This window comes from Melanerpes formicivorus, unplaced genomic scaffold, assembly GCF_026170545.1.
Source record: "Melanerpes formicivorus ecotype bairdi unplaced genomic scaffold, bMelFor1.0.p_v2 SCAF_28, whole genome shotgun sequence".
NCBI classification, from domain to species: Eukaryota; Metazoa; Chordata; class Aves; order Piciformes; family Picidae; genus Melanerpes; species Melanerpes formicivorus.
Window position 1 is genome coordinate 1,572,187 of NW_027142380.1, and position 15,711 is coordinate 1,587,897.

General features: G+C 45.9%; 4 protein-coding genes across 10 annotated transcripts in view; all 4 read left to right on the plus strand.

The window, feature by feature from the left end:
* The window catches only part of PRKAR2A (protein kinase cAMP-dependent type II regulatory subunit alpha), a 70,081-nt gene extending 65,941 nt beyond the window's left edge, over positions 1 to 4,140 (plus strand). For both annotated transcript variants that reach the window (XM_068154217.1, XM_068154215.1), the window contains exon 11: positions 172 to 4,140. In XM_068154217.1, the coding sequence (XP_068010318.1) occupies positions 172 to 305 (134 nt within the window). In that variant the 3' untranslated portion in view covers positions 306 to 4,140. The remainder of the gene's footprint in view (positions 1 to 171) is intronic.
* A 2,125-nt stretch (positions 4,141 to 6,265) lies between these two features.
* RPP14 (ribonuclease P/MRP subunit p14) lies at positions 6,266 to 9,318 on the plus strand. Of its 3 annotated transcripts, none has more exons than XM_068154220.1 (5): positions 6,266 to 6,598; positions 6,687 to 6,771; positions 7,516 to 7,592; positions 8,208 to 8,286; positions 9,231 to 9,318. In XM_068154220.1, the coding sequence occupies exons 1-5, from the start codon at positions 6,513 to 6,515 to the stop codon at positions 9,252 to 9,254; spliced, it is 351 nt and encodes a 116-aa protein (XP_068010321.1). In that variant the 5' UTR covers positions 6,266 to 6,512; the 3' UTR covers positions 9,255 to 9,318. The 3 variants fall into 3 exon arrangements, with proteins under 3 accessions (XP_068010321.1, XP_068010323.1, XP_068010320.1); XM_068154222.1 differs by lacking the exon at positions 9,231 to 9,318 and adding an exon at positions 8,966 to 9,053; XM_068154219.1 differs by lacking the exon at positions 9,231 to 9,318 and adding an exon at positions 8,941 to 9,028.
* Positions 9,041 to 9,598, plus strand: HTD2 (hydroxyacyl-thioester dehydratase type 2). Its single transcript, XM_068154218.1, has one exon. The coding sequence runs from the start codon at positions 9,041 to 9,043 to the stop codon at positions 9,545 to 9,547; it is 507 nt and encodes a 168-aa protein (XP_068010319.1). The 3' UTR covers positions 9,548 to 9,598.
* A 2,060-nt stretch (positions 9,599 to 11,658) lies between these two features.
* Positions 11,659 to 15,711, plus strand: part of PXK (PX domain containing serine/threonine kinase like) — a 38,700-nt gene continuing 34,647 nt past the window's right edge. For 2 of the 4 annotated variants that reach the window (XM_068154225.1, XM_068154226.1), the window contains exon 1: positions 11,659 to 11,861. In XM_068154225.1, coding sequence (XP_068010326.1) covers positions 11,760 to 11,861 — 102 coding nt within the window. In that variant the 5' untranslated portion in view covers positions 11,659 to 11,759. The remainder of the gene's footprint in view (positions 11,862 to 15,711) is intronic. The other 2 variants (XM_068154223.1, XM_068154224.1) reach the window with 1 other exon arrangement.

The window sequence follows — 15,711 nt, forward strand, 5'->3', positions numbered from 1 at the left end:
CAAAAAACGGTACCGAGGGAAATCAGATTTCTCTTTCTGTGGCTTCTATCGAAGCCTCAAGCTCAAATGGATTGGACTGGACATCAGTGTTCTGAGTTAAAAAACCCAAAAGATTGGTGTGTGGTGTCCTTTTTGACAAACACCCTTGTTTTTCCTTCTGTTCCTTTGCAGTCATGGATGTGCAAGCGTTTGAGAGGTTGCTTGGACCCTGCATGGACATTATGAAGAGGAATATAACACATTACGAGGAGCAGCTGGTGACAATGTTTGGCTCTAGCATGGACCTGATGGATCCAGGGAATTAGGCACAGGGTACCTCAATGCCTTTTTAGTTCAAGACACTGCCTCCTATCAGCAACACAACTCACAAGGAAAACGGACACTACAGAACAGTAACTGCTGCTGTCTTCTTGGGCATTTTTGAAACAATAAACAAGTTTCAGCACAGATGGATTGCTCACTCCCTGCCTCCACTTTTCTGCTGATACTTCATTATTAGACCTAGATAAAGATGATTATAACCCTATGTTCACTTACTTGGTTCAGAATGGCATCTGTCCAACAGTTCAAGTGCCTCATATGAAACCCAAAGTGTGCAAGATATAGAAGCCTCCTTCCTTCTGGTGTTACTGTTGGGATAAATTTTCTTATGAGATTCTGTAGTGGGAAGGTGCCTGTTCTGCAGAGGCAGCCTGTGGAATGTGAGCCTTTTATGGGCTTATTACGTTCATCTGACGCTTTCCTTACATGTCAAATTTGCTTTTAATTGTAGCATCTGGGTTTGAAGTTAAAATATCAATGGAGCCAGTTCATAAGGTGGCACTGAAGTTTTCTTCCACCTGCTGAAAGTGGCAGGTACTATAGCTCTTTAAACCAAGTAAACTGAGCTGGGGACACGGGAGAGTCTGCTTAGCAGCAAAATGCTGAAAATGGAGCATTACTGTGTTTTAAGTGTTTTCTGAGCAGCAAAGAACGTTGTTTTATTCTGTGCTGCCCAAAAAAAAATGCAGTGGTTCAGATTACATGGCCCAAAGGTGTCAGAATTGTCATCTCTCCAAGCCTGCTCCTTGGTGAGATCACAATATATGACCTTCTCTTGCTTACAGAGATCCTTTATACTGCTAGATTTCCCAGGGCACTGTTGTTGACTGGGTCAGTTTTAAAGCTTTTTAAGGGGGTGAATGTTTTGTAATTAAAATGAAGATTGCTTCTGTACTTGTTTACAGGAGCTCCCCCAGTCCTAACATTTCACAGTATTCTAACTTCATTAGACACTTGGATGCTTCCAAATACCACGTTGATTTGCTAAACTTTTCAGAGGTTGGCGACAGTTGACTTTGTGAAGCAAATGTCTTCGCTAACCACGCAGTTGGTGTGTTTGAGGAGTCTTTTTGGTTTAGGTGATAACTAAGCTAATGTTTATCTAAAATACCTAGTAAATTTGCAGCATTTATTGGGTAGATTCTATCTCTATAGCTTCAATGACCTTAATTGGCATACTGCTGAGATTTTATCAGAGTATTATCTAAATAAGAAGCAGGCCATAAGAAGGACATTTTTATGGTGTACAAACCTGAGTATTTATGTAAGGACGTTGAATTTGTAGGTATCCAATCTAGTGACCCTTTGAATCGTCATTCTTCTGCAGCTCATGCAAAATTTACTGGTGTTTTATGAGGTTATAACATTTTAATTGTGGATGCTAGTATAACAGAACCTGCTCTTTTTTCATGGCCACATGAACAAGAATAGAAGGATGCTAACGTTGAATCTCTGCTTCTAGTTATCACGGGGGACGCTAAGCAACGAGATGCTTAGCTGCAACTTTTAAGTTGATTTCTGGACGATTTTTTTTTTCTCCCCAAATGGATGAGCTCCTCTCAATTCCTGTAATATGAGTAAGATGGAAACATGGTAAATTTGAATGGCTGTTGTCCAGTTGCTGTAATTGGAGTAATATTTTTATATAATGCAAATGATTTGTAATGGACACCACAGAGGGGAGGTGTTTCCGTATTATTAAAGTCCTGGTTGTGATGTCTAGTGGCTGTTCTAACTGCATGTGTTTTAGAACAGTGAATTTCCCTTGCTTTATTAGGCTGGTTAGTTTTTACAGCCAAAGAAGCAGCAAGTACTTTTCATTCATACTTCCAAGGTTTCTAACACCAAAGAAAAAAAAATTCATTCTTGAGATTACAGAATTAAAAAAGCAAACAAACTAAAGCAAACTAAGAAACTAAAAGTGAAAAAGCTCTATTCATCAGGTCCTTGAATTAATAATATATAAAAGTTTAAGATACTTTGAGCTCCAAGGTGAGTCTTTCTGAAGCCAGATCATGACTGTCCTGCAAACCAGACATGAACTCGTCTCCAAGCCAATGTGAGTTTCTGTGCTGCCTGAACTGTCATGTGAACTAACGAGAAACTTGCAGTGAAATTATCAGCTGGCCTTTGTTGCTGCCAGGCAGAATATCTTGTCATTTATCCAGAGGAGCCTGGCAGGCTGAGCTGCCTTACAGGTGGATTCTAATTCCTACAGCCTTTGGCTCTCTGCAGGACAGGGTTGTATACGTCAGCATATGCAAATGGCAATTGCTCTGAAGCTTAAGCAACAAAACCCAACAAGCAATCAGGGCTGATGTTTGATCCTTAAGTAGTTTAGATTCTGCCTGGAAGGGAGGTTGCTTCTAGAAGTCAAAGGAAAAGATAAGAATGTGAAATCAAAAGATTGGGATCCCATTTCTCTAGGTTCCCTGAAGCAAAGGCATACTGAGCTAAAAAAGAAGCAGCCTGTAAGAAGGCTCATCCATTAGAAATTGTAATTTGCAATGTGCCTGACTAGTTTGGTCTGGTTTAACCAACCTGTTCCATGCAATCTGGGGACATGAAGATAGTGAGAGAAGCTTCTATTAAGATACTCAACATTGCCAGCTATCTGGTTAGAGCACCAGCAATGGGTAAAGTTGGAAAGCGAGTGAGTAGCGATACGAAGCCCAGGGAGTGAAGTGAACATCTGTCCACGTCGCTGTATCTCAGCTTGTTCCTTTTCATGCTGATTGCTCATTGCAGTTCTGGAGAACAAGCCCAGGTTTTTTGTTTTTACTGCTCAGTGTCCAATATATCTGCCATGGAGTCTCTGCAGCTGGCAGTAGAGAGAGATCTGGTTTTTAATAGAAGAACTCAGCAGAAAAGTGAGCAAAGTCTTTGAGATGTGGAGGAGAAATAAAGTGTCTTGTCTGCAATTCCCCGCTTGTGATTGTTGTGGAGTCGGTAAGAGGAGCTTTCAGTGGTCAAATACCCTGGCATATGGTATTTCTGTTTAATGTCACAGCACAGGTTTCACCATGTAAAAGGACAAAAAAGGGCAACAGAGCTCTCTTTCTAGAAACAGAAGTGCAAAACTTTAAAACAAAGGTGCAATTTTGCACAGAGGGCAAAACCCTAACCCCTTTGAATGTCATTTCCATTCTTTCTTTTCTGTTGGCTGAAAATGGAGTTTTGTTCTTGACATGTATTTGTAAACCAGTTTTGCCAAATACAGACACTTTGGGTTTTTTTCACTCCAGATCGTTTTTGTTGTTATGGTTATTGCTGATTATTTTCACTTTTTTTCCAAACCGTATATTTTATTTCAAGAGGCCTTCCCTGTGGATTTCCTCCTGACAGTCTGCAGCACTGCACTGCTCTTTCAAGATGCAAGAGAAAGTCACTAACCTCACAGGAGAACACTCAACTCTGCTTAGCTGGCTGGAGCTAATAATGCACTACTAATTTTCCTCCGCTCTGTGGGGCAGGAGGGGAATTAAATTCTGCATAAAGTTGCTACCTCAAGGCTCCAAGTGCTTTTAAAGGTCTTTCACTTGGGATGATTTAATGAGACAGTTCTTAAAATTGGTCTGTTCTTCTGAGTTGAATGTTTTTTTTTTTAATTGATTCATTGAGGGACCCTTATTTTAATTCATTTTACATTTAGTACTTGATTCTCAAAGGACGAACAGCTTCGGAGTTTGGTTCTTGCACTACAGTGTTGAACATGAAAGAAAAATATCTGCCATACCAACAGCCGTTTTTAAGAAGTTAAACCACTCTGGGGTTCAGCTTCACTTTTGGTTAATAAAAAAATGACATGTTGTGTCCAGCCTTCCTGTACAGTCCTGTGTGTGCTCTTTATTGACTTACTGCAGCTGACACAACCCCCCAGTGCTCACATCAGGAGTGGACTGGAGAGCAGCTGGCTAGATTCACTCGGAGTGCCTGAGTTACTGCTGCGTCTGTTTTCTCACCCTTATGGACAACAGTGCTTGTCCTACTGCAATAACCAGAAGAGATTGATACTTCCTGACCACCAATTTTGCTGTTTGGTGATTAAAATTTTACTAATATCTTAAAAATAATACCAATTTCTGTAGACATTATTGCTCCCAGTAAAACTGGCTGCTCTCACGGGTCTGCCAAATTATCACAGAACTGATTTATTGTTGGAGCAACTGCCTCCCAGTTCCTCTGAGAAGCACAATAATCCTGAAGGTCTCCTGCTGGGCTACACTTAACAGCTACTGAATTTTATATGGCAAGCTTCCTGTTTTGGTTTGGTTTGTTTTTTAACCTAACAATTTGAAAATGATATTACTTTGGTACATGTGAAATTGCCTGATCAAATATTCAGTATTTGCCTTTGCTAAAGTTTTATTTGTAAACATTTAGTAATTTTATGTTTGACTCTTGAATTAGTCTAAAAGAGTAGTTTAGGTGGATTGTAATGAACAGGAGAGAGCCCCTGCAGGAATACAGTACTTCAGCTCTGGGCAATTGAACTCGAGCACGATGTTAAAACCTGAAGGGGCCTGAGGGCAGCTGCATGACAAACAGATCTAGAAAGTGTTGTATTTTACACAAGGATATGGGAAAACCTGGGATTTTTTTTCTGTAGAAGGGAGGATGAGGAGAAAGGAGGCAAGAAATAAACAAGGAGGAATGATCTCATATTGATTAGTAGGAGGACAGGTCTATTAATAGGGTGCATAAGCTACAGCAGGGAAGCTGTTGATTAAGCATTGGAAAAATCTGCCTGGAAGACAGCTGGAGTAGACTGGTTCAGGCAGTGTGAACTCTTTCAGCACTAAGTTTTTTATTTTTTTCCCCAGTTGTAAGCTAGTTCTGCTGAATGCTTGCAGTGGCTGAGGCAGGGGCAGATTAGATAACCTCCTGGGGAGGAGTTTCTGAGATACATTGCTGTTTTCTTCTGCATACCTGTTCAAAATCACCAAGGGCTTTAGCTGACACACAAAAAGCCTGGCTTCAGGCTTTGTGCTGCATCAGCAGTAGGAAGAGAGAACAGATCAGTCCCTGTAAAAGAGTAAGCTGTCAGTGTGCTGGGGCTCAGGTCCAGAGTTTACCCAGCACCTCAGACAGATAAAACCCCCAATCCAGAGAGAGAAAACTCTAAAGTTCCTTTGCATAGACTGAGCAGCTTGCTGGCAAAGGCATCAGAATTAGGCCCTAGCTCAAGCACATCAGATGGGTGTTTATTGCAGTGTTACCCTGTGGGGGTCAATATTGTACTTTTTTTATTTGAAAAGAAGCAATATTCTCCAAAGTTCTTACCCTGAGGAGGATGTTTCATCATTTCTGGCAAAATTACTTCCATACTTTCTACTGTTTTAATTCGAAGGATATATTTTATTTTGCCCTAATCTTCAGTTCACTTATAAGGTGCTGAAGTTATCTCTCCTGTTCAGTGATGAACAGTGAGATGCACCCTACTCCAGTGTACTTTTCAAATCTGTGAAATAGGAGGCTAGGCGAGCATGATGCCCTCAATAGTTGTAGCCTGGTATGGTGCCAGACAAGGTGCTCCCCCGGGAGCTGCATCAGGACCAACATAATTGGTTTAAAGGGAAGGGGAAGGATCATCCCTGCTAGCCCCTCTCCAAGAGCATGTTTATTGTGGAGTGTTCAATGTTTGTCCTCCTGAAGCTAAAAGCATGTAGCACTCGGAAACACCATCTGTTTCCACAGCTTCCCAGAGATTAATTTCGAAGACGGCTTGTTGCCTTCCTCAGCCTGAAAAGGCTAAGCTCAAATTTCCCACACGGCGGGTTTAGGGGCCCTGGGGCACAGAGGGAGGATGCAGCACGGAGAGGTCAACCCAAGGGGGAAGCAAGGGCTGCTTCTCACTGGCATAGCTAGGTTCTCCAGCCTACCCCTAGAGAGCAGTCGCCGAGCACCGGCAGCAGCACGCTGCTCTGCTCCGGGGCCGGACGTTCCCCAAGGGCGGCCCTCGCCGAAGTAGTGGCGAGCTATGACCTTCCCCAGCGGATGCCTCGGCGTAACGGAGAGGCGGCGGCGACCGAGGACGTCGGAGCCGGCCCGGCGACTAGAAGGTGCCCGCGCCCGGTCGCCATGGCGACGCCGAGGAGCTGACCCCGCGGAGCCGCCGTAGAAGGTCGGGCGGTGCCGCGTCCGTATTGGCTGAGCAGGGACGTGCGGCGGTGCGCGGCGGGGGGCGGCGGATGGCGCGTGCGGAGCCGCCGGCCGCCAGCTTCGAGCGGCGCGTGCTGCGGAGCGCGGCGGAGTACCAGTACCTGCGCGTGCGGCTGTGAGTGGCAGTGGCGCGCGCCTCCCGGCCTGCGGCCCGCCGCTGCCGCCCGGCCCTCCAGCCTGCCCTCTCCTCTCTTTCCCCGCAGGGAGCTGCCGGACGGGGTGACTCGGCCCACCGCCGCGCAGTTCAAGCAGCTGGTGGTGTCGGCCCTGAGGGAGCTTCATGGAGAGGTGGGCCGGGACCGGGGCCAGGCGCCTTCCCTTGCCTGACGGCTTCGAGCTGGGCCCAGGAGAGCTTTGCGGGAGCAGACAGCGAGTCCCTGGCTTCTGCGGGCGGTTTTCTGTTGGCCCTACCCCTGAAATGAGCTTGTCTGGCTGTAGGGCAGTATCTAAGCGGGAGAGGAGAGTAGGCTGAGCGCCCAGGCTGGAGCCTTGGACGTGCGGGGACAGCATAAGTGTGTTTGCTTTGCCGCTCCGGGAATCAGTTCCTTGCTCTTTAGCCTGCGTTGTGACTTGCTCCTCATGAAGCTGAGGTGGTGTGGTTTGTATTGACGCCTATAGTCAAGTGGCTCCAGCATGTCTGGCTGTCAGAGTTTGGGGTTTTGATGTTTGTATAGTAGTGAGCTTTTAAAAGGAAAACTATGGGAAGGGAATGGCTTCCTGGATGAGGAAGTCCACAGCGCTATTCTTGCTTTGTTTACAGTATTGCTGGGTGGCTTTAACCCAGTCACATCACAGCTGTGTCCCTGTTTCTTCAGCTGTAGTGTGCATTTTAAAATGGCTTCTGTCTAAAAAGTTCTGAGAGGAAGAATCCTGTGTAAAATCAGGTGGTGGTGTAGCCAAAACGCTCGTGTGAGGTTTAAGCATAACACCTTAATAATGTCATGTGCTGGCAGTGAGTATGACTCTTGCATATAAACCACTATAGAAGCATAGCATGATGCTTATTAACTCAGAATTTATTGTTTTTCATAGGTTGGAGCAGCTTTGCCTGTTGATGTCTTAACGTATGAGGAAAAAACTGTGTCTGCCATATTAAGAGTTATTAGTAGGTAAGGTGCAGTAGGTATGCACTTCAGCTGCTTATCATAAGAAAACAGAACTCAAGCTAAGAATGGTCTCTGAAGCCTTAATTTGCAGATAGCTGATACAGCATGCAAAAAAGAAATTAAAAAATAGTGAAAATGTGGTGACCCACATGATCCCTGCTTTAAAACAGGAGCTAAGCACCGCTGAAATAGGCATCTTTAAATCTGTCTCTGTAGTATAGGTGAGAACGGTTACAGTATTTATATGGTGAAGACAACAGCAGGTGACTTAAGAAGGAACTTAACCATACCCTGCCCATGGCAGGGGGGTTGGAACTAGATGATCCTTGTGGTCCCTTCCAACCCTGAATGATACTATGATACAGAACAAGGACAGGGTGAGTAAACTGAACCTGAAAAGGTTACAATAGATGTCTGGGCCAAGAGACAGCAGTCAGTGCAATAACCCTTCAGGGCACAGTGCTGCTGCTGGAGCTCACTGGTGAAATTACCTGCTGTTGAGCTCAGTTAAGGTTCTGTCACTCTTCATATAAGAAGTTTTTTATTGAAGATATTTTTCTTTTGGGAAAACAGAGAAAAACTAATTTTACTAATATATTGTGTTTTCTTTTCACTTAGTGGCCTTGTCAGGCTGTGGAGCGCTCTAACATTGCTGGGCTTCTACCAGAACAAGAGGTGTGCCTTTCGAGTGCTGCAGGTAAAGCCTTCTTGGGGCTGGATGGCTTCCCCCACTATCAGTTCTTCCTCTAAGGCTGTCTGGCTAGCTGAGCACACTGCTTCTTCACAGACAGGTGGCCTGGACAAAAATCATCCTGATTTGAGATTAAAATGCTTTTCAATGCAGGTGTGTAGGCCTGTGTTTAAGCAAATCCCTTCTTACAGTGAATCTTACAAAATGTGCCAGTAATGGCTGGCTGATTACTTTATAGTTTCATTCCAGTGAAAAGTCCTGATCTCATGAATACAGCTGTGAGGAAATAATTTGGGGGAACTTTTGTTCTCAGCCCATGTCTTGGTCCAGTCTTTTATTTCCCCTGCCCCATTCTGCCCTTTCTTAATAGTTGCAGTTGACTGACATAGTTTAAAAATTCATGCATGAGCATGGACTTCCAGAGATTATTTTTCCCTGAAGATGCTGCTTAATAAAATGAGTTCCAAGAGTTCTTTGTCTCTGAAGCGATGACTAAACAAAAATCTGGGCATAGCTCTTAAGTTTTTAATCTTTATGTAGAAGGAAAATGTAAGTATTTTCCAAGTGCACTTGATGGCAAACTTTTGTTTTATTTAATGTTTTAGTTTGTTTATTGCTGCTTTTTGTTTGTGTGTTGTTTTTTTCTTCCCCTCAAACTAGACATCTCCATTCCTTCTTGCATTAGCTGGCAACAGCAGAGACCTAGTCTTGGACTGAATGCAGTTGCTGGTGTGGTTGTACAAAGAAGAAGTTACTTGAGATGTTGCAGCTCTTCAGGCATGGAATTCCTGGAGGTGGTTTCCAACAAAAAGCCTTGACAAAGCTAACAGCTATGAGCTTGCTGCTTGGATATCCTGTACTACAGAGTTTACACATCAAAGTTGGAGACAAAGCTGAACTTAGCAAAGCTTTTACCCAGGATGATGTTGTTGCTTTTTCTGATTTAACAGGTGACACAAATCCTTTACATTTGAGTGAAGAGTTTGCAAAGAAATCTAAGTTTGGGAGAACTATTGTACATGGAGTTCTAATCAATGGACTTATTTCTGCACTTCTGGGTACTAAAATGCCTGGTCAAGGTTGTATATTTCTTTCGCAGGAGATCAGATTTCCAGCTCCTTTGTATACTGGTGAAGAAGTTGTAGCTGCAGCGGAAGTTAAACGACTGAAGGGTTCTGTTGCACACATTTCAGTATCATGTAAAGCCAAAGAAAGTGGAACCACTGTTATGGAAGGGATGGTGAAAGTCATGGTGCCAGACAGTTAGAGCTGTTGATTCTGTGCTGCTTTACTATAAAGGCCACAAATGTGCTCTTGATTTTGACTCTTTTTTTACATTACATCACTTAATCCAGTAAAAGGGCAAGAAAAATCCATCCCAAACGTTTCAGACAATGCACAAGCTTGACCTTTGTAGAACTTGGAGCTTTTAGTTTTTTCTTGCCAGTTGCCAAGATGAAACCAGTGGAACTAGGCACTTACTATGACAGGAGTGACATGTTTAGAGAAGCATTCGCTCTGCTACAGTGAGAAGCCTGGAGTGTCAGGGCTTTTACCAAGGCTGTTCTTGGCAAAATTGCAGTCCACACTAGCTATGGTCAGTTAAAATTTGTTCCCTCTTGACAAAGTAGTTGTATTACTGACACACATCGGTGAGAAGGAGCAATTAACAAGCAGAACAGAAGTGGAGGTACTGACACACAGGTACTGCAGGATCTGTTGTCTCCATGGCAGCTCTAGCTGGGCCTTTTTGCAGTGTTCTTCCTTAGCTCTGCAAACGAGTAGTGGCCAGCCTTCACATACAGTGTACTCTGCCTGGTTTAGCTAGAGATGTGACTTCTACTCTGAAATTCTTTAGATATCTGAAAATACCCCATTATAAGGAAACAAGAAAGTTAGCTTTAATGATAAAAGCCTCTGAAACTTTCTTTGAAGGAGGCTTTTAAGGGACTGTATTGTCACTGCCTGTACTTAAAGGCACTTTGTGCTCCTGTGACCAAGACAAAGAGGCAGTTTTGTTCAGTATCAGCTATGGCTTGTCTCTCTTAGCCCACTGAAAGTACCTTGGCTGTTGGTAAATTCATTTGCCAAATATCCAGGTTAAACTATTAGCAGCAACATGAGGTTATTGTAAACTAAGAAATTTTTCAGGGATGCTTCTGTCTCTGCAGCAGAAATGCACATGTTACTGACTACAGATAACCTCAAGAGCTGTCCTCAAACTGGTGGAGGCTACTTGGTTACACTGTCTGGGAGTGATGCCTTGTTAAGTGCAGTTGCACTGTGGCAACAGCTCCTGGTGTTGAGGGAGGGGTAATGTAGAGACATTTAATTTCACTATGCCTTCTGTTCTGAAAGCACAGGATCTGCCTGTCTGCAACATGGAATCAGTACATGGTGAGAGCTTCCCCTCTCTCGTTTGAGTTGCTTCATTTCCCTTTGTTCTGCCTTGGGTCACTGCTGATCTCTGGCTTTTGCTATACAAACCAGTTTCTCATTGTGTTGATGCCTATTAACAAAATAAACATGAGGATAAGATGGTAGAGGAGGGGTTGGGGCAATAATTAATATGACTCTAAACCCCCTAGGTCACCGTATAAGGAGTAGATGGGAAAGGTTGATATTTCACGACCGTCAGTTGAGCTGCTTAACCAGGGCTCACAACCCCTTTTCCTGTCAGCAGGGAAGTGACATGAGGCTATTTGCAACACCTGTTTGAGCTGTACCACAGACACACCCTGCCATCTGATTGCGGCATCTTCTGTGAGATGAATTCCTGCCTGCCTTGTGAAAGGGAAAGGCAGACGAGCATTCCATGTGCAGGAGGTTCCCAAGAGCCACGTAGCAATGAAATAGTTTTCTGCCATGCAATAGAGCCGTGGAATTATAATGAATGACGCTAAATTTAACCATTTGAAATCTGGTTGTTGAAAAAAAAACTTCGATTTGAGTTGAAGGTCCTAGAGGCTCTGGGAGGTTTTATCATTTAATAACTGAAAGAAACCCCAAAAGATAAAGAGCAGCAGGCGCGCCCGCCCTTTGAAGTTTCACTGCGAACAGCAGCAGCGTCACGGCGCTAATGCCTTTCGCGCAGCCCTTCGTGCCACCGGAGCAGCACGACGCGCCGGACTGGGCAGAGTCGGGGCAGGGGGGCGACTCTCCCGGTGCAGAGGAGCGAGCAGGCACAGGCGTTCTATCGCCCCCACCCAGCTCCTGCCCCTGTTATCAGTCCCGGGGACCAGAGTACACACCGGGACCCGCCTCCGCCCTCCCGCTCCCGGGGGCGTGCCCTGCCGCACACGGCCAGGCCTGCCCCTCGCAGCCGCGCGCGCGGCGCCCCCTGGCGGCCGGTGGCGACGAGCGGGCAGGCGGCGCTAAGGCCCGGCGGCGCGGCGGTGCCGTGTTGACAGCGGCGGCCGCGCCGGGAGCTGCCCTGGGAAGCAGGTTGTAGGCGCGGGGCTCCCGCTCTCCGTCTCGATATGGCCTTCATGGAGAAGCCGCCGGCCGGTAAGGTGCTGCTGGACGACACGGTGCCGCTGACAGCGCAGATCGAGGCCAGCCAGAGCCTGCACTCCCATACGGTGAGCGGCGGCGGCAGGCAGGCCGGGCCGCGGGGGGCGGCGGGAGCGGCCGGTGCCGGGGGTGGTGGGGGACAGGGGGAGCGAAGTGGGGTAACGGTAGGGAGCCGAGAAAGGGGTGGCGTGGAGCGGGGTGCCCGGAATGGTGCCTGGGGTGCGCAGGGCCGGGCTGGGGCACAGGCGGTGCTGGGGGGAGCGGGGCTGGGCGGGGGCCTGTGGTTCAGCCCGGCTGGAGCGAGGCCGGGGGCAACAGGAGGCAGAGAGTGGGCAAGAGCAGCGCCCGGGGCTGTTGGGGGGTGGGCCGGGGCTGTGTGGGGGCATGGGGCGGCTGCTGTGGTGCTGGGGGTGGGTGAGGGTGACGCGGTGGGGGAGGCAGCGGGGCCGAGACCCCAGGAGCGCCGGTTTCACCTCCCGGGGAGCCTTTGCCTTGGGGAGGTGGCGGTGCCGCCGTTGCCTGGTCTCCTGCAGCGAGCCGGGAGTTGCTGTGCTCCTGCCGCTCCTCTCTGCTAAGCAGTATTGAGTTCTGCAGCCTGCCACAGCTCCCGCTGATGGTGACGGTGCCGTCTGGGGCTTGGGGGTGCAGTCAGTGCGGGGCTCGGGTTGTCTCGGCCTCGTGTCCGCCCCGAGGGAGGCCTTGTGCCTTCTGACTGAACAAGTTGTTGTCATTTCTGTTTTTCTTGGGGTGTGTTACAGCGCTTGGAGCAGAGGTGGGCTCTGTCTGCCTCATTTCGGCAGCTGTGGTGAGGGTACGTTTGAACGGGCACCGTTTGCCCGTGGGTCCGGCTGGGTGGCTGCGGGGAGGGCTGCAGAGACTGACTGAGCGTGCAGCCCCGCTTTGCCGTGAGCAGTGGGGACGCTCAGCACCATGAGCCTCGCCGTGACTTTTAGGTCACACATCAGTTCTTCTGGGACGTCAGGACAGCACCTCAATAGGAACTGTACTGTCTTTGAGCATGCAGTAATGGTCCAAATTTCACAACTCCTGCTTGCAGTTATTTTCCATTTCCAAAACTACGTTGGCTTGTGTTATGGCCAAGCAGTACTGTGAATCAGAGAGAGCTGGCTGTCGTTTCTGATTCCTGCTTTAGCTGAGAGCTGGGATGTTGGGCTAAAAGGAGGCCAGAGACACTTCAGCAGCAGATATGCTATTAGGAAGCACGTTTGAAATGGAGAAGAGGGTGTTCTTCTGCCCCATACACAGCTCTTAATTCCTGCATTGCTGAGCTCTCTTCCTGAGTCCTTGCATCTGGTGAATACTTTTAGCCTGAATGACAAGAACTGTAGATAACTGGATATACAACTAATCTGTAGACTGTCTTATTAAATACTTTTCCTATAAGTAATCTGCACTTAAAAAGTGGGATTTTTGTTTGAGGAACTGCTATTGGTTAGCGTTCCAGTCTTCCTCTGAACAGAAGTTACAGATGAGGAATTGTCCAGAAGATCTTGTGAATCCTGCAGGCTGTGACTTACAACCATTGCAACTCTTATAAATAAAACTAATGAGGTTTGCTTTCTGTCAAACCTGGTGCTTTCTACCTGTGTCAGTAGCTGAGGGGTGCATGTGCCAAGTCCTGTGAGATGCTGTATCGCCCCTAATACTCTCCACGTAGCAGCCCAGCTTACAGTTCCACTGCTAACTCATTTCCATCATGCCTTATTACACTTTTTGGGTTGTTTTTCTTTTCCTCATGAAAATGACAATAGCTTTTTGTGTTCTTTCCTTTGGTTTGCATGATACTGGTTGTGGGGAAGAAAAAAAAAGTCACAAAATTCTTTCAGAATGAGCACTTGGAAGTAGTTTTTCAATCCAAACTCTGTGTGTGTTGTCTTCTCTGGGTGAGTGTGATAGTAAATGTTGCTACCCCCTCCCTGCCTCCCCCCCGCCCTCTGTCTTTCATCTCTGTGTTCTGTTACTAATGGATGTTCATAAAAAAAATTCTCTACTGATTTGTTCTGATCTTTTGGTAATAACAGAATGCTGGAGCACTGTGCCTTTTGATTTAAAATCTGTCTCTGAGATACATCTATTAGTAATTGTTTGTTTTACTGCAGGAGCCCTGTTGATAGTTGAAAGATGGCTTGAAGTGTGTGTAGCACAGATGGTTTATATAGAGGCAGTGTGGAATAACAAAATACAGGAAGCTGTAACAGGGACTTGGTTTCTTACTTGCTCTGACTATTTTGTTATTTTGGACACATCTTATGTCTCTAGTACCTGAATCATTTTGTTTAGTGGTAGGCGATGCAGGCCCTGGTTTGAGCTTTCCTGGTTTAAATAAGCCACAGAAATGGATCCTTGTGATTGAAGAGGTTTGTAAATGAAGCCCCTCTAAGAAATAAATAAGGGTTGAAGTGCTTTTGTGGGGCATTAAGACTGTATATTACTTTATTATAGATCTAGGAGAACAGGTTGTCATTAACTGAATGCTTCTTGGGTTTCTTCCTCATTCCACCTTAAAGCAATACCTTCAAAAGATCTGTAGATCTGTACAACTCTTCATCCCAAACTAACGTTTGAAGAAGTAGGTCTTCACATGCTAAACTTGTTCTCAAGCTGCAGTACAAAGGCAGACATGAATAAATTTTCTATTAGTTTGTCAGCAGTGTGTATTAAAATTTTATAATGCTGCTTAGTGTTGCCAGAACTGCTTCAGACTTGCATTTATAGTTATTTCCCCACCCCTCTCTTTCTTCCCCCTCTGTAGATCATATGAAGATGATTTGGGTCCGGGTTAGGTAGAGCTTTAATATGGCATCTGAACTGTTGATAATATAAACCTTCTATGGATGCTGAAGTCTTCTGAGAGCCAGCTAAGGAAAAGGTGAAGAATGTCAGGAAAAGCTCTGCAGACATGGTGAAATACCATGCAGAAAACCAAAGCTTGTGTGAAATGGATAGTTTGCTTGTCTATTGTTCTAAGCAGCTTCTGTTAATTTAAATTTAATACAAAAGACTGGGTAAGTGTAAACTTAATAGTATTGACTCAAGGGCTGTGCTTGGCAGAGTTTCTGTTTCCTGGGGATGAAGGTAGAACTAAAAAGAAACAAAAGTGAAAGCAAAGCCTGAAACTACTACATGCTTAACCTGAATTCTCCAGAAACCTAAGAAGGGGCAATGCTAGTGTTGAATAGAATAGAAATAAACAGGTTGGAAAAGATCTTTGGGATCATCGAGTCCAACACTATCTAATTAACTAAACCATGGCAACAAGTGCCCCATCCAGTCTCTTCTTTAAACACCTCCAGTGATGGTGACTTCACCACCTCCCTGGGCAGCCCATTCCAATGGCCAATAATTCTTTCTATGAAGAACTTCTTCCTAACATCCAGTCTAAACCTCCCCTGGCACAGATTGAGACTGTGTCCTCTTGTTCTGGTGCTGGTTGCCTGGGAAAAGAGACCAACCCCCACCTGGCTACAACCTCCCTTCAGGTAGTTGTAGAGAGCAATAAGGTCTCCCCTGAGCCTCCTCTTCTCCAGGCTAAGCAACCCCAGCTCCCTCAGCCTCTCCTCATAGGGCTTGTGCTCCAAACCCCTCACCAGCTTCGTTGTCCTTCTCCGGACATGTTCCAGCAAGTCAACATCTTTCCTAAACTGAGGGGCCCAGAACTGGACACAGTACTCAAGGTGTGGCCTAACCAGTGCTGAGTATTTTTGAGTATTTTGACTTCTTGCTTAGTAAGAGCATGTCAAGCCCCTAGTAAATGTGGTGTTTAGACTGCTAGGAAATCAACTGCAAAATTTTCTGGCATTCTCAGGAGCTTTTGATGTCTCTTTTAAGTCAGAAGAGCTCAGCAGCTCTTACTTGAGTTAGGACATCTCAGCTGGTACATAATCTTCATGCTTTTGT

Bases quoted from the DNA above. Each gene is read 5' to 3' on its own strand.
- RPP14 (XM_068154219.1), top strand. From the start codon at position 6,513: ATGGCGCGTGCGGAGCCGCCGGCCGCCAGCTTCGAGCGGCGCGTGCTG. The intron at 6,599-6,686 runs GTGAGTGGCAGT...CTTTCCCCGCAG, and splicing joins CAGTACCTGCGCGTGCGGCT to GGAGCTGCCGGACGGGGTGA. The intron at 8,287-8,940 runs GTAAAGCCTTCT...CCCTCAAACTAG, and splicing joins GTGCCTTTCGAGTGCTGCAG to ACATCTCCATTCCTTCTTGC.
- HTD2 (XM_068154218.1), top strand. From the start codon at position 9,041: ATGTTGCAGCTCTTCAGGCATGGAATTCCTGGAGGTGGTTTCCAACAA.